At 53.1% G+C, this 15,583-nt stretch overlaps 5 protein-coding genes across 5 annotated transcripts; 4 read left to right on the top strand and 1 right to left on the bottom strand.

Moving 5' to 3' along the window:
- Window positions 1–57: 57 nt before the first annotated feature.
- BO86DRAFT_329292 (ATP-dependent (S)-NAD(P)H-hydrate dehydratase) lies at window positions 58–1,910 on the top strand. The gene is made up of 6 exons (XM_025668673.1): window positions 58–243; window positions 301–340; window positions 399–445; window positions 504–514; window positions 583–615; window positions 686–1,910. Exons 1-6 carry the CDS (start codon window positions 150–152, stop codon window positions 1,568–1,570), a joined length of 1,110 nt encoding a protein of 369 aa, XP_025532304.1. The 5' UTR covers window positions 58–149; the 3' UTR covers window positions 1,571–1,910.
- Window positions 1,911–3,284: 1,374 nt separating this feature from the next.
- On the top strand, window positions 3,285–3,656 carry BO86DRAFT_302666 (putative adhesin; the record flags this gene model as incomplete). The annotated part of the gene is made up of 1 exon (XM_025667537.1): window positions 3,285–3,656. One exon carries the CDS (start codon window positions 3,285–3,287, stop codon window positions 3,654–3,656), a length of 372 nt encoding a protein of 123 aa, XP_025532303.1.
- A 429-nt stretch (window positions 3,657–4,085) lies between these two features.
- BO86DRAFT_329288 (DNA replication licensing factor MCM7) lies at window positions 4,086–6,980 on the bottom strand. The gene is made up of 4 exons (XM_025668672.1): window positions 6,570–6,980; window positions 6,387–6,517; window positions 4,419–6,336; window positions 4,086–4,361 (listed from the first exon to the last, which is right to left on the bottom strand). Exons 1-4 carry the CDS (start codon window positions 6,876–6,878, stop codon window positions 4,302–4,304), a joined length of 2,418 nt encoding a protein of 805 aa, XP_025532302.1. The 5' UTR covers window positions 6,879–6,980; the 3' UTR covers window positions 4,086–4,301.
- A 310-nt stretch (window positions 6,981–7,290) lies between these two features.
- On the top strand, window positions 7,291–11,305 carry pex1 (AAA family ATPase peroxin 1). The gene is made up of 4 exons (XM_025669494.1): window positions 7,291–7,462; window positions 7,530–7,769; window positions 7,820–7,898; window positions 7,987–11,305. The coding sequence occupies exons 1-4, from the start codon at window positions 7,352–7,354 to the stop codon at window positions 11,199–11,201; spliced, it is 3,645 nt and encodes a 1,214-aa protein (XP_025532301.1). The 5' UTR covers window positions 7,291–7,351; the 3' UTR covers window positions 11,202–11,305.
- Window positions 11,306–13,286: 1,981 nt separating this feature from the next.
- On the top strand, window positions 13,287–15,467 carry BO86DRAFT_329284 (acyl--CoA ligase). Its single transcript, XM_025668671.1, has 3 exons — window positions 13,287–13,637; window positions 13,743–14,375; window positions 14,438–15,467. The coding sequence occupies exons 1-3, from the start codon at window positions 13,538–13,540 to the stop codon at window positions 15,403–15,405; spliced, it is 1,701 nt and encodes a 566-aa protein (XP_025532300.1). The 5' UTR covers window positions 13,287–13,537; the 3' UTR covers window positions 15,406–15,467.
- Window positions 15,468–15,583: the final 116 nt, after the last annotated feature.

Here is a 15,583-nt window from a genome sequence, read left to right as displayed (position 1 = left end):
ACTTTTATCCTCCCTCCACCCGCCGTCTCTTTAAACCACATCAGCTCACCTTCTAATCGTAGAATACAATACCTGCTTCCAATCCATCAAATTGTTGTCAATCGTTCTTTAGAAGTCGAAATCACCCACTGTACTTGGTCACAACAAAAATGGAGTCTGTCCATCATGTATCAACCTCGTCCAAAGTTCTTCTCAAGAAGGTGCGCAAAATGGTGCCGCCCATGTTGGAGCAATTCCACAAAGGTTCGCATCTGGCAGCCCTTGCATTGCGCTAAGTCTCTCGACTTACTAGCAATATAGGACAGCATGGACGTGTTGCAGTCATCGGAGGATCTTTAGAGTTCGTTGCCCCCCAAACCAAAGACTCGAACTGCAACAAACTGAGAGGAATGTTATAGTTACACAGGCGCGCCGTACTTCTCCTCAATGGCATCGGCCAGACTAGGTAAGCATTTCTTCCAAGTTTATTTGGCAGGGATGCCCAAGCTGACAGGAAGCTGCAGGATGTGATATGGTAGGCGACTGGAACCCACTTTGTCTGCTTGCGTGCATGAGATCTCCGTTCTGACGAATCACAAAAAGAGCCACGTTATTTGTGATAAATCGGCAGCCACCGTAAGTGATAGATCTCACCCGGCTTCAATAGGATGAGGAGGGGGAAATGCTCATATTGTTGCTCGTCCAGGTCATCAAAACCTACTCGCCGAACCTGATGGTTCACCCGATTCTGCCAAGCAGCGCCTCGGTCAAGGACCCCGAGTCCATCGATGCACCATCACTCGCTAGCCCGATCATCAACATGCTTTCTCGGCTGCATTGCCTGGTGATCGGACCCGGACTGGGTCGCGATGGGGTCACCCTCAAGGTGGTGACGGAGGTGATGAAAGAGGCGCGGTCCCGCTCGATTCCCTTTGTCCTCGACGCCGACGGCCTCCTCCTCGTGACCGAGGATCCGGATCTGGTCCGCGGGTACAAAGAGTGCATTCTGACGCCCAACGTGAACGAGTTCAGTCGCCTGGCCAAAGCGCTGGGCATCGACGTGCCGAGTCTCGCGGAAATCAACTCCAAATCCGACGGCGCTGACCGAACGAGCGAGGAATCCAAGGCCTGTGAGCAGTTGTCTAATGCGCTGGGTGGTGTCACCATCATCCAGAAGGGTCCCCATGATGTGATCTCGAACGGCATCACGACGCTCATCTCGGATATCCAGGGAGGCTTGAAGCGCAGTGGCGGGCAAGGCGATACGCTGACGGGCTCCTTGGGCACGCTTCTCGCATGGAGAGCTGCCTACCACGACGGGCTCTGGGACTCCGGTGAGAAAGACAACGCCAAAGAAGCGCAGACCAAGGAAGACATTCGGGCGGAGCTCGAGTCCGAGGATAAGCGGATGTCGCCTTGCACGACCCTGCTTCTGGCTGCGTTTGCTGGTAGCTCGATTACGCGGGAGTGCTCCCGACGGGCTTTCCTGGCCAAGGGCCGAAGTATGCAGGCCAGCGACTTGACGGATGAGGTCCACGAGAGCTTCCTCAAGTTGATTGGCGAGCCTGAAGCGTCCAAGATGCACCTGTAGAGGATGTCTCTGCTAGGATCGTCCCGGAGGCTGTAATCATAGTCGACAGTTTGCATTTATGGAGCTGTGCTAGGTCATGACATAATGAAATTCATTCCCTATGGACGCTTGGCACGTATCTTGTCTATAAATACATGGATTGCTCCCTGGTAGCCAAAGTGACGTCTGCAACAAGCTCGTATTTGAGGCAAGGCTGAATGCATTTCCGCCCCAAATCCGGGGTATATGCGCGATTGACTTTTTTCGCCCATCGCTCGAGACACGGGAACACAAAACTCTACTGGAACGAGTCGATGAACGGTGTCTGCCTTTGCTTTGCACAGTTCTTGCTTCAGATGAGAAATGGTCGTACAACAGGACATGCTTCGTTCTTGAGAGCCACAAGGCTCAGTTCGCATCCAGCACGCCTGACATGCGTAGCTTCAACCACAAACTCGAATATAACAATAGTCGGATCTAGCCACTGCCGTATCTTACCCAGCGACAAGTCTATTGGTCTTCTATCAGAGTACTTTGATCCACCGCTTTACTGTAGTGCAGAGCTGTCAAGTCTATTTTCGATAGCTCTAAACGCCGGTTTCAGAACGTGTCCATGAGAGACAGCAATCCCTAGTGCTTCTGCAGCCCAAGAAAACCCTCGACTAAGAGCTTGGGCCTGACCTAGCTCTTCTAACGTACCATTTGTCTCCATGAGACATATCGTCAGAAAAAGTCCTTGAAGAACTACCTGGGCATATACTCGTCACGCGGACACGCTCCAATAACCTCCCACCCCCCATCCTTGGGCAATTCAAAAAAGAAGGGGCTCTTTTCTTGTCCGTGCACACTTCTGAGCTTAATCAAAGACATGCAGCTGGAGCAAAACGACCCGATACTACATCACCTGATGCGAACCACCAGCTAAGCCTAACAAGAACCATTACACTGTCTCACATCTACCTGGAACTGACGAGCACCGCCAGTGCAAATGGGCAGGGGTTACCTGAATACACCTAGCTATAGACCTCGTATTCAGGACGGCCACCCGCGCTGCCGAAGCATATACGTATGGATTGGTGGATCCCATCTTCTATTTTCACCAACATCCAAGATAGACCCTGTTGTCTCAAAGGAACCAGTTCTAGGACGTGTGTGTTGGGGGGGCGGGGGGCTGAGGGCTGAGGGCTGTACTCGTCGTTCAGACTTCGTCCTTGACTGGATGGTCGTCCTTAGGGTTCAAGACATAGAGCAGTATCCGGTGCACGACCCTGCCTCAGAGCTATACGAGCTTCACCGGGAATAGTAACACTGAGCCCTATCTTGGGATCCACTTACCGATGTCATGGTTTCTCAAGACCCGCCATGTCATGCCATAACCAATTGCCTTGGAATCAATAGGGCAGTGCTCTATACCCAGTTTCTGCAACCGTTGCAACCTTGACCTCTGCCACCAGGAAAGCCATAGCTATATAAGCCCTCATCCGCAAGCCCTGATCAATCGAGGCATTTCCACTCTTCATCAGCACCAGCATCAGCACCAGCATCAGCACCAGCATCAGCACCAGCATCACTTAGTCCTTCTCAGTTCCAAGAACTGCCTCAATCAAATCACATCAGCTGCAGTACATCAAACCAACACACCACTCAAGCATCTCAAGCATCTCAAGCATCTCAAGCATCTCAAGCATACCAACCCTACCAAAAACACCCCAACCATTTTTGGAATATCGTCAAAATGTATACCCCCTCCCTCCTCCTAGCAACTGCCCTCCTCACCCTCCTCGCCACCGCATCCCCCACCGGCACGCAACCCCCCGCGGCCCCCATCTGCGGCACCTGCAACCCGCTCTCCGGCCAGAACAACTGCGACGTGACCACCTCGTGCATCAACACGGGCACGCGCTTCCACTGCGCCTGCCGCGCGGGCTACAAGGCCTCGCCCGCCAACGCCGACGTCTCCAAGCAGTTCCGGCTGCCCTTCCCCAACTACCAGTTCCTGGTCTTCGTCCCCGAGTTCACCCAGTGCAATACGCTGTGCGACAACCCGTACGGCGCGAGTCCGCAGCTCTGTGCCGAGGTGCCGGTTCAGAATGCTTGTCCGGTTTAGCGGGGTTGAGGGGAGAGGGGGAACCTTTGGGGCCCGGGGGTGGGGGTGGGGGTCGAGGTGGATGCTGAGCTTGTTTTAGGGTGGGAGATGAGGAGGGTTAAGGTGCTGTAGTTGGTGATGATGGGGGCCTTTTTGGGGAGGAAGTTGACCTTATGATCTTGGATATCAAGGGAAACTGGGGGAGGAATCTTCGTTGTGACAGAGTGTATCTTTGGACAACGACAAGCTTGATAGGACTTTGCGTTGCCTTGGTAGAAGTAATATATATGCATCGCTGATTGCGCGACCGTGAAGTCTTTTGGGTTCATCTGAGCTGTGTTCATTCTGTAAGCCCTGTTTAAAAATTCTCGGTATCAAGTGTAGAACCCTGTTCATCTCATCCGACACTGTGAATGATGAAGAAAAATCATCGAAAGGAAGGCCCATGTTAGTCATCGTAAATTGCTTTTTCACACATATTATGATTACCCTAACACTTTCGAAGCATGAATTTTTATACACCAAAAACACCAATCCGATTTCTAGCTACCAACCCTCAAGCACGGCACGTCTCCCAAACACGAAACGGTTGACCGACCAGAAGCATATCGAAAATCAAAAACACCCCGAAAAACCGTTCCACCCAGACAGACAGATCTCCGTTGCTCACATATCCATGGTATCGACGAAAAGCAGACGGCTGCCATCACCCACAAGTTGCCAGACCTGACAGAATGCATCAGTACACTAATACCGTAGTCAAATGAACCAGGGGAAACTCACATTCAGATTCTCATACTCATCCACAGCCATGGTAAGCTGGTCCTCGGTGAAACCCTTGGCTAGCACCCGCTCGCGGATACGTCTCATGCTGAGTTCACCCTCCTCACCGTCGCCGACCGCCGCGGCACCACTCTCCCACATGCTGCGGATGAGGTGGTAGATCTTGCTGCTAGGGCTCTGGTCCAGACCCGACTGGCCATCGCTGGACAAGGAGTCCTTGCTGACCTGGATCAGACGCAGCGCCTCGTCGACATCCTCGATAACGACGACATCGCTGAAGCGCAGACGGGCCAAAGCCTGCGACAGACGGACAACACCCAAGAGCGTACGGGGGGTGACGTGGGAGAATTGCTTCCGCTCGTCTTCATCCTTCTTCTGCTGTTTCCGCATTCTCACGTACGCTCCCACCATGTAATCCGAGACAGAGGATGGAACAACCGGTCGGTAGGTTCGGGCCTTGGCGATATACTGGCGGACCTCATGGGGCGTGAACATGACGCCTGCATCCTCGGTTTCGGGGTGTCGATTGTGCATGTGGACATATGTCACATGGTTGGCAAGCTCTTCGTCGGCATCGGGTGAAGGGGTATCGAGGATCAAAAACATAACATCGAAACGAGACAGTAGCGCAGCGGGCAGGTTAATGTTCTCGACAGGAGACACCCGCGGGTTGTATCGGCCGTAAAGCGGGTTAGCGGCGGCCAAGATCGAGGTCCGAGCATTGAGCGTGGTTGTAATTCCTGCCTTGGAGATGGAAATGGTCTGCTGCTCCATCACTTCGTGGATAGCAGTCCGGTCGGAGTCGTCCATCTTATCGAATTCATCAATGCAGCAAATACCATTGTCGGCTAGGACAAGAGCTCCGCCTTCCAAGACCATCTCGTCGGTGACAGGATCCCTCATGACCGCAGCCGTAAGACCAACGCCACTGCTACCACGACCCGTAGTATAGACACCTCTAGGGGCGACCTTGGAAATGTATTTGAGCAGCTGAGACTTGGCAACACCAGGGTCACCCATCAGGCAGATGTTGATGTCACCACGAATGTGCATACCATCGCCCATCTCCTTCGTTACGCCACCAATGAGAAGCAAGAGCAATGCCTTCTTGACATCAAGGTGACCGTAGATCTCCGGTGCAATCGATCGCGACAGATATTCGTACATGTTTCCAGACTTCTGGTGCTGTTCGATCTTGCGAAGAGTGCGACTATCCATAGCCGTATCTTGGTAGGACTTCTTGTGCTGAGTGATATGTTGGGCTTCCAAATAGGTATCGGTCAAGAGACCGGCACGGATAGCCCTGAACCCAGTGTAGGGAATAGGGAGAAAGATACCCGCAATATCAACAACATCTCCAGGGTTCAGCTGACGAGTGAGGCTTCCATGGCAGTGGACGGTCATGGTTCGCGGGATGTGGCCCACGGGCACCTGATCCGCCATCTCCTGGATCTTGACTTCTTGAAACGGAACGAACTTCGAGGCACGTGTGGAAAGGAACAGCTGCCCCTTTGACTGATTTGTTTGACATTCCGTCGATTTACACTCTGTCATCGGAAGAAATTGCTTCGTGGTGACTGGTTGGAACACTTCACTTCCGCAGCGATCACACGTATAAGCATTGATTTCAACGGCAGGCTTGACGTCCGAGACACGAGTCGTGATACCGCGGACTGTGATCAAGCTACCGATATGTTCTGCCCGCACATTCCGCACTGCGATAGCCTTGGACTGACGGTCGGTGCTCGATCCGGAGGGTGTGAGTGGTTTGAAGTTGACCGTGTAGCGACGAGTCAGCTCAGGAGGGAAGATCGAGTCGGCAGCCTCTGCATCTGCATTGGCTTCGGCCGCCATAAGCATGGCTTCGTTTCGCTTTTCACGTTGCGACATGATCACGTCGAGCACATCGTCCTTGAACCTGGGAAAAATCAGCAGTTTTACAACATGAGCGAACACAGGCCGGCATACGTGATGTCCTTGCTCTCCTTGGGCATGAGATCGTCGATTGCCCGCGAGAAAAGCTCAATGTAGTGGTGAGTATTCTTTTGCACACTTTCGACGAGGCGCAAGTCTGTATCATCGGGAAGAGACTTCTCATACTATTCTGACATTAGAGATGTCTGGGATAGACGTGATATATCGAGCCCTTACAGTAGCTAGGTCGTCCAATTCGATCAAAATATTCGTGCGCTCTCGATCAGCAACATCCTGCAACAGCTGCATATACTTGAGCTTCGGCTCTCGTCGTCTGCGGCCAGGCCGCTGTGCGCCATCCTCTACATCATCCATGAAATCATATTCGTCACTGGTGCCATCCTCTTCGAGGTTGAGGTCTTCAATGGCTTCGGTCGCGGCAGACTCGGACGCCGACTCAAAGCTCTTGAAATGCTTCAGGAAGTCCTTGAATCCCTCCAATTGCGCCTCATAGTCGACGTGAACGTTGTAAGTGAGCAAAGACATTATGCGACAGAGGCACTAGCCAGGTTCATTCGATTCAATAGCTGGCACAGTGAAGCAGGTAGTGGCTTGTCAAAATCGCATGGACCGTGTGATGGTGAAAAGAAGGCGGGCGGTTGCTGTGGTGGTTGTCTTGGCAGCTCTCGTCGCTGGGGCCAGTGGGATGGGCACTAGACCAAACCAGGCCTTAATTGCAAAGACACGTCGCGACGCGTCTTTTCGTGTCTCAGACTTTCCATTACCTGCTAGGCCCAATTCGCTCTAGCGGAGGGGCACGTGTGTCGGAGCGGATCAACCCTCGGCCCGAGTGCTCAAGGCGGGCCGGCCTCGGCGAACGGCGAGCTTGCGGAGTCAATGAGCGACGAAGTCCGGGGTTGATGTTGCGCACTTGTCAATCTTGATTTATTCATGTCATCTCAGATAGACACTGTTCCCCCTCCACCTAGAATCTGAATTCTGCTCTTTGGCGCGCAACAATGGCGCCTAGAAAGCCCTCCACTACTGCCGAAGTCTCTCTGGTGCCTCTGAAGAACTGTCTGGTCAATCTCCCGCCGTCGCTGGTCGCACTGCTGGTCAATGCCAACACAGTAAGCTACCATCTCTCGCTGCGAGCTACTCTGCGCAACACGGTGATTTCAAAGCTAAAGTCTATAGGCTGCTCAGAATGTGATCGTCGAGCTCCAATACCGGCCAGCTGCTGGAAAGAGCAATAGCAACTCCACGCATCGCTCATGCTATTTAGGCTGGACGGGTATGCCCAGCAAGCGCAAGCTTGCCCCTGTTGTTGGAAGAGATGGTATCAACAGTAGCTCTGCTGCCAGAGAGCAGGAGATCTCTACTGTTGAGTTAGATACCACCTTCGGCCGAGTCCTCGGACTGGCGGATGGACAGAAGGTAAATGTGCCCTCAGCCTTTTTAGTGCTCGTAGTTCTAATGTACAGCAGGTCGGAATCTATATTCATCTTGATCCTCCGGTAGCTCATACCATCAACATTGAGCCGCTGACACCAGAGGACTGGGAAAGTATAATTGCCCTCCATTGCCCCCCCCCCCCAAGGCAATTGTCCTCACATCAAATCCGCTTGCTGACATTGAGTTCGCTGTCACATAGTTATCGAACTCCACGCTACATTCTTAGAACTTAATCTCCTATCGCAGATCCGCGCCCTACCAAATCCTGCATATACTACAACACAGTCAGAACACATGCATCCCCTTGCGCTACATCTGTCACCGACCTCAACTGCGAATATCGTTATCACCTCTATGACGCCCGTACCTCCTAACACCTCGCCGTTTGCGAAGATAGCCCCAGATGCGGAAGTTATCGTTGCTCCAAAAACCCGACCCAAGGCTAACAGGGGATCTCGCGGTGACAATCGCAGCGTCGCTGGCAGTAGCCGGAAAAGCGTGGGTGGACGAAGTAGCGGAAGCACGGTGCGGCCAAAGAGCAGCCGCTCAGATCCTACAAGCAGAGGTTCGCTCTTCTTCAGAGGAGTTGAACGCCATTTATCGGGGCAATTCTTCGATGACGAGGCAGAGACAGATTCGAATGATGGCTTCCGTGTCTGGCTAGATCCTGACATGCTCGCAACAAACGAGCTTCGCGGAGCCACATGGGCTTGTGTTTCCGTCGTGCAACCGTCCGGTCTCAAAGCGCCGCTTGACCCACAGCAACAAATGGATCAAGCAGAGCAAAAGGCGAACGAAGCCGGAACACCAACAACCAAGTTAGTGGCCAAACTGGTTCCCTGGGTTGACGCCCCGGACACTCAGCATGCTGCCATTTCTTCCTTACTATGCACAGCTCTAGGGATGGAAGGCTTGATGGGAGGTATTGTTCGCGTGGAGGCAGCTCCTCCACCGCTGCAACGCTCAGCTGTGAAGACGATCAAGGTGTATCCGTTTATGAGCGATACGTCGAGGAGAAAGGACGGGTTGAAATTCGGGTCTGACACAGCAGCGGCAAGAGATGCATTGACTGAGCGCATAAAACTCATATATGGGGCCTCAGGGCTGAATGAAGGGCTCCTGGCGGGGCCACTGACGGATGGAATGATACTGCCCGCTGCGGACTACAAAACTACAGGCACCGCCTTCGATGGCGCTATTCTTCGCTTCGACCCTCCATTGAAGGCCGGCTCAGATACAGGCAAGCCAGGGACTGGATGGCTCGTTGGCTCTGAAGCCAAGCTATCACTTGATGTACAAGCCGAAATAGCACGTCCAGCCGAGCCGGGCTCGTCCGCGAATCCACCGGATGAAATGATCCCGGCCAATGTCCCCGACCTCGTCGGGATTGACAAGGTTATATCGCAAGCTTTGGACAACTTAACCAAGTCATCTTCCGTTCTACTTACTGGTAGTATTGGTTCTGGCAAGACCTCGTTGAGTCATCTCTTGGCCCACCATCTCCGACGAGACTACTTGTTCAACGTTAAATATTTCTCCTGTCGGAAGCTCGTAACAGATGAAACTCGGATTTCCAACATCAAGGAAACCTTGAATCGTTTGTTTATGTCTGCTTCTTGGTGTGCTCGGCTCGGAGGACAGTCCGTTGTAATCCTAGATGACCTTGACAAATTGTGTCCAGTGGAAACGGAATTGCAGGTGGGGAGTGACAATGGTCGCAGCCGACAAAATAGCGAAGTCATATGCTCCATGGTCCGCGACTATTGCTCTATGAACTCTTCTGTGGTGCTTCTGGCAACAGCCCAGTCGAAGGAGTCCTTGAACAACGTCATCATCGGCGGCCATGTGGTCCGCGAAATAATTCATCTGAGGGCTCCTGATAAGGAAGGACGACGCAAGGTGCTCGAGCAACTCACATTGCAAGACAGAGACTCATTCCCTCACACCAATGGCCATGCACGAAACGCCAGCACCTCTACTCATGATTCGTGGCTCGATCCTTCAAACTCTGGGAGTCGACCAAGTTCCGCCGGGGCGGATGGTTTTGTGCTTGGACGTGATGTGGACTTTTTAGAACTGGCTGGCAAGACAGATGGGTTTATGCCAGGTGATCTGGTTCTGCTATTGTCTCGTGCCCGCAATGAGGCCCTCATACGTTGTGTTCAAAGTTCTCTATCTTCCTCAAAGTCGATCACCCTTGGTACTGATGATTTTGACAACGCAATCAAGGGCTTTACTCCTGCCGCATTACGCAATGTGACGCTCACCTCATCTACTACAAGCTTCTCCGGCATTGGTGGTTTGACGGAGACTCGAAAGATGCTTCTGGAGACGCTTCAATACCCCACCAAGTATGCGCCTATTTTCGCTCAATGCCCTCTACGTCTCAGATCAGGCCTGCTGCTTTACGGATACCCAGGTTGTGGAAAGACACTTCTCGCCAGTGCGGTTGCGGGAGAGTGTGGCCTGAACTTCATAAGTGTGAAAGGTCCGGAGATCCTGAACAAATACATTGGTGCTAGTGAAAAGAGCGTTCGTGATCTCTTCGAACGGGCGCAGGCCGCCAGACCGTGTATCCTCTTCTTCGACGAATTCGACAGTATCGCTCCGAAGCGAGGCCACGACTCCACCGGGGTCACTGATCGTGTCGTGAACCAACTTCTCACACAGATGGATGGTGCAGAAGGTCTCTCGGGAGTGTATGTGCTCGCGGCCACTTCCCGGCCTGACCTCATCGATCCTGCCTTACTGCGTCCCGGTCGTCTCGATAAGTCCCTGATCTGCGATATGCCCAACCACCCCGATCGACTTGACATTATTCGTGCTGTGAGCGAGAAGCTCAAAATGGACGAGGAGGTCGCTGCGCGACTTGACGAGGTCGCCTCCCGTACCGAGGGCTTCTCCGGCGCTGATCTGCAGGCCGTCGTCTACAACGCTCACCTCGAGGCCGTGCATGACGCTCTCGGTGACCGCTCAGCAAACGACACGCAAGTAACGAAGAACGGCACTACGAAATCATCCTCCACAGATACCAGTGGCCCTACCAGTAAGTCATTCATTCAGTTTCTCTACTCCGCATCGGAGCAGCACGCGGGATCGGTGTCGATGCCTCCGCCTGCTGTTATCGCCTCGAAGCTGGAAGCGATGAAGAGCGCTCGCCGTCGCCTGCGACAGCAGGAGCAAGGGATGGCCAGCGCACCGACCAACGGGTCCGCTCAGGAAGAGCCTCGGGAGGAGATCATCGTTCGATGGGAGCACATGGAGCGATCGCTGAAAACCACACGCAGCTCCCTGAGTGACGCTGAACGGCGACGCTTGGAAGCTATCTACCGTGAATTTATCTTCGGGCGGAACGGAGAGATGCCTACTGGCGAGGGTGGACGCGAGATCGGAGGTCGCACCAGCTTGATGTGATGACGAGTTGGCGTCACATCAGCTGTAGTGAGAAGTTTTATGTATATCACGTTTAGTTCATTGTATATACGAGGGTCATTGTCACGATGTTGAGTTCCAGTCCGGTTTCTGGATTAAAAAGAATCGCCCCCCCCCCCCCCCCGGAAGCGCCCGGATTCGAACCCCCAGCCTACATAAGTTCAGTCTAGTTGCTCGTACCTCCAAAAAGAGGTCTGTAAATGTTCACAAAAAAACTGGTAGCTTCTCTTTGATTGAGCGTGTCATCCTTAGTGCAGGGGCCATGCTAATCTTCTCTGTATCGTTTCAAATTGACCAAATGCCCGAAGGCAACAGTACCACATTTCAACGGGTTGTATGGCAACTGCACTGGTGAAAACTGTCCCTGATTGGATGGTCAAGCGAGGGCTGCCGTTGAGTGCCGGCGGTCTGTGAACACCAAAAAATTGCTCAGGTGCCTCATGGGGTGGCCGCCCATAACGGCGGGGTTGTTGGGCCTCAGTTGCGTGGTGGCCACCATAAGGAGCACTTTTCCAGGATGCCTGCAACGTAGTTCATATCTTGTGCCTCGATTATGTTTGTCTTTCACAGTCGTTGGATAACCTGTTGACGCCAATGGTAGCCTGGAGGAGGCAAAACATATTCTTTGCAGTGTAGGACTGCGGGCAATGAAAGGAAGAGGTCAGTAAACTCGGTTGATTAGGTTGGACCGTTGGGAAAGGGCCCTTCGTCTCTGGGGTAGGCAGTCTAGGGTGAAGGAGCCCTAAAGTGCCAGTACCGTACCACCGGCTTCTCCCAGTAAGAAGCCAGGCGGCGGGGCTCGTGAGGGGAGCCTTTAGGACAAGCGCTAAGAGCTTCAGGGTTGTCCCTCTGGACTGCTCCAGGAAATGCTTTGGTGTGTAATCTATGATGGCCTAGTCAAATACTCATGCATGGATGATCTATATCTTCTACTTGGTTTTTTCTTTTGGTAGTAGTACTTTAAGCTGTAAAGTATAGATAGTCTTGATGCCTTGATATATGGAAGATCGAGTAATCAGTTGTGCTTGATGGAGTAGTTCAGATAACTGACTGGTTAGTGATAAATAGTCCCTTTCCTTTCATTTGTCTGGGTTCTTTCAAGTTCTCGTGTATTGTCGGCGACGAGACTCTGGCCCTGGGCTACTCTGCAGGGTGGTAGCACAGTCCTGATTATTTGGGCCTAGCAGTGAGCCCCTTGCGATAGTTGACATCTGCAACACGATCATGGCCATACCGGTGATCGTATTCTTCTCGGTAAAGAGCATTGAAGCAGTGGTATCAAGGGTATATCTAAACTAGTGGGCCGTGTGGAACCGCCTCGGTGTAACCATCGTCACGACGAGTTGGTCCCATTGCGCTCTGGTGACGTCCACGTCGTCATCCCTGGGTGAACAATTCTTCAAGATCTTGATCGTCAGCTTAGCATCTCTAAGCTTTAACTGCCATTGATTTGTCTCTTGATCTACGTGTAGGCCAGATCCATAAAACCATTTCAGTATTGATTCTCTGGCAACTTGACATATATATGTCAAAAGGGAGCCTCAAGCACTAGGTATGGATATTAGTTATAGCAGGCCAGTAATGATTACACATATTTGATCCCTTAACTACACTGTACCTGCTAGTGGCAATCAATGGACGGCTACCTTATCTACCAACCCAAACAGAACGGACAATTATGAGTACGTGTAGGGAATGCACTGTGCCGTCTTCCCGAAGCTGAGAGGCAAAACCCCACAAAGAGCTGAGTCAGCGCCCCTCTCCTCCCCGGGCGCCGGTAAAGCTTGGCGTGGACTTACTGTGTACAGCACTAATAATGTAGTAAACAACAGCCGAACACGTTGATTGATGACATTGTTTTCCATAAATAATGTGAGAGTCAGACAGGTCTAAAGTGTATGCTGAGGCTAACCATCTATTTGAGTTCTGATAGTACCGTGTGGCAGACTCATCGAGACCGCAGGCCACTTGGGGATGGGGAAGGGGAAGGGGAAGGGAATTGTTGGGGAAGACCGAGGCTGGAAGGGAATTGCGGAGATACAACGGTTATTCGCGCTGTCTCCAACTCGACCAAACTTTCCTATCAGTCCGCCGTCATGCCGAGGGCCGATCACTTGCCTGCCTTAATAATGGGTATCCTGTTCATTTCAATCTCCTTCGGTGTCTTCCCCCATCTTTCAACCTTGCATTCAGAACATTTCCAAGTTTAGATCGACACTTACCCCATTACTTCATCTCTTCTCTCCTAACTCCCTTCCCTCTGTTCTCCCTGCATCGTTCCTGACACAATTCCCTCTGCCTTTCCCCGCATTGTCGCCATGCCCGTCTCCTCACTCTATCCGTCGGTGGAAATACCGAACGTCGACATTTGGACGTTTCTCTTCGAGCGCAAAGACCGAGAGTATCCAGATGATAAAGGTAAGTCGTGATCTATCTTTCACCAACCTCTTATCTCGTCTGTTATCTGCCTGCACGTCACTCTTCCCCACTTGCACGAGCATTCCATAATTGATAGCATTCTAGTGATCTACGAGGATGCCGATACCAAACGAACCTACACTTGCCAGGGTGTCCGAGATACCGCACTGGCCTTCGGACAAGGTCTCAAGGCCATGCTTGATTGGCGCAAGGGAGATGTCCTAGCACTATTCACCCCCAATAGCATCGACACCCCGGCCGTGACATGGGGAACGCACTGGGCGGGCGGAGTCGTTTCTCCGTCTAACCCAGCTTACACAGCAGAAGAACTGGCCTTCCAGCTGAAGAACTCGGGCGCGAAGGGGTTGGTGACACAATACCATCTGCTTTCGGTTGCAACAATCGCGGCCCAAGAAGCTGGAATCCCCCACGACCGGATTATCCTAATCGGGGACGAGCGCGACCCGCAAGCAAAGTTCAAACACTTCACCTCCATTCGCAACCTGTCCGGCGCAACTAGATATCGCAAAACCAAGATCGACCCCTCCCACGATCTAGCCTTCCTAGTCTACTCCTCCGGTACCACGGGTGTTCCGAAGGGCGTGATGCTCTCCCATCGCAACATTATCGCCAACGTGCTCCAGCTTTCATCCGGCGAGGCCGGCAATTTGACATGGAATGGGGTAGACGGCCGGGGTGACCGGGTCCTTGCCTTTTTACCGTTCTTCCACATCTACGGTGCGCTTCCCTTATTCCCTTAGCGTTGCAATCACCCTTCTAACAAACAAAACCCAAAACAGGTCTCACCTGCCTCGTCCACCAAACCCTTTACAAAGGCCTCCACCTCGTCGTGATGCAGAAATTCGACCTCGAGAAATGGTGCGCCCACGTCCAGAACTACCGCATCACATTCAGCTACGTGGTGCCGCCGGTCGTCCTCCTGCTCGGCAAGCACCCGATCGTGGACAAATACGACCTCTCCAGCCTGCGGATGATGAACTCGGGCGCCGCGCCGCTGACGCAGGAGCTGGTGGAAGCCGTGTACGCGCGCATCAAGTGCGGGATCAAGCAGGGCTACGGCCTGAGCGAGACGAGCCCTACGACGCACACGCAGCCGTGGGAGGAGTGGCGCACCAGCATCGGTGCCGTGGGGAAGCTCCTCCCGAACCTCGAGGCCAAGTACATGACGATGCCGGAGGACGGCTCGGAGCCGCAGGAGGTGCCCGCCGGCGCGGTCGGCGAGCTGTACATGCGCGGGCCCAACGTCTTCCTGGGCTACCACAACAACCCGGCCGCCACGGCGGACTGCCTCTCGGCCGACGGCTGGTTCCGGACCGGCGACGTCGGGTACCAGGACCGGAAGGGGAACTTCTACATCACCGACCGCGTCAAGGAGCTGATCAAGTACAAGGGCTTCCAGGTGGCGCCCGCAGAGCTGGAGGGGATCCTCGTGGATAACGAGGCGGTCGACGATGTCGCGGTCATCGGGGTCGAGAGCGAGGCGCATGGGAGCGAGGTGCCCCTCGCGTATGTGGTCCGGAGCGCGAAGAGCCTCGCGTCGGGGGTGTCGGCGGGCGAGGAGGCGGCGAATATCATCCGGTGGTTGGATGGCAAAGTCGCCTATCACAAGCGTCTGCGCGGCGGCGTGCGCTTCGTCGAGGAGATTCCGAAGAGTGCAAGCGGGAAGATTTTGCGGCGCTTGTTGAAGAAGCAGGCGAAAGAAGAGGGGATTGGTGCAGGCGCGCCGGCACCCAAAGCGAAGTTGTGAGGTGGTGGAGGTTCCAGTTTTCATGATGTATGAGTTCACTTACTTTTTTTATCTGCTGGCGTGTTTGGGAGGTCTTGTGTAGATAGACTCTGGTGTGGTGTTTATACATCCTTAGATAATTTATGACGTGCCAAATGTCCAGATTGTCCAATTCTCCAAGGAATGACTGTCCTTAAGT

The sequence above is a fragment of the Aspergillus japonicus genome (assembly GCF_003184785.1).
Source record: "Aspergillus japonicus CBS 114.51 unplaced genomic scaffold BO86scaffold_3, whole genome shotgun sequence".
Taxonomy (NCBI): Eukaryota; Fungi; Ascomycota; class Eurotiomycetes; order Eurotiales; family Aspergillaceae; genus Aspergillus; species Aspergillus japonicus.
This window is presented reverse-complemented; position numbering and strand designations above follow the sequence as displayed.

Bases quoted from the DNA above. Each gene is read 5' to 3' on its own strand.
- BO86DRAFT_329292 (XM_025668673.1), top strand. From the start codon at position 150: ATGGAGTCTGTCCATCATGTATCAACCTCGTCCAAAGTTCTTCTCAAG. The intron at 341-398 runs GTTCGTTGCCCC...GGAATGTTATAG, and splicing joins GTCATCGGAGGATCTTTAGA to TTACACAGGCGCGCCGTACT. The intron at 616-685 runs GTAAGTGATAGA...TTGCTCGTCCAG, and splicing joins GTGATAAATCGGCAGCCACC to GTCATCAAAACCTACTCGCC.
- BO86DRAFT_329288 (XM_025668672.1), bottom strand. From the start codon at position 6,878: ATGTCTTTGCTCACTTACAACGTTCACGTCGACTATGAGGCGCAATTG. The intron at 6,337-6,386 runs GTATGCCGGCCT...GATTTTTCCCAG, and splicing joins AAGGAGAGCAAGGACATCAC to GTTCAAGGACGATGTGCTCG. The intron at 4,362-4,418 runs GTGAGTTTCCCC...GCATTCTGTCAG, and splicing joins ATGAGTATGAGAATCTGAAT to GTCTGGCAACTTGTGGGTGA.
- pex1 (XM_025669494.1), top strand. From the start codon at position 7,352: ATGGCGCCTAGAAAGCCCTCCACTACTGCCGAAGTCTCTCTGGTGCCT. The intron at 7,463-7,529 runs GTAAGCTACCAT...TAAAGTCTATAG, and splicing joins TGCTGGTCAATGCCAACACA to GCTGCTCAGAATGTGATCGT. The intron at 7,770-7,819 runs GTAAATGTGCCC...AATGTACAGCAG, and splicing joins GACTGGCGGATGGACAGAAG to GTCGGAATCTATATTCATCT.
- BO86DRAFT_329284 (XM_025668671.1), top strand. From the start codon at position 13,538: ATGCCCGTCTCCTCACTCTATCCGTCGGTGGAAATACCGAACGTCGAC. The intron at 13,638-13,742 runs GTAAGTCGTGAT...ATAGCATTCTAG, and splicing joins AGAGTATCCAGATGATAAAG to TGATCTACGAGGATGCCGAT. The intron at 14,376-14,437 runs GTGCGCTTCCCT...AACCCAAAACAG, and splicing joins ACCGTTCTTCCACATCTACG to GTCTCACCTGCCTCGTCCAC.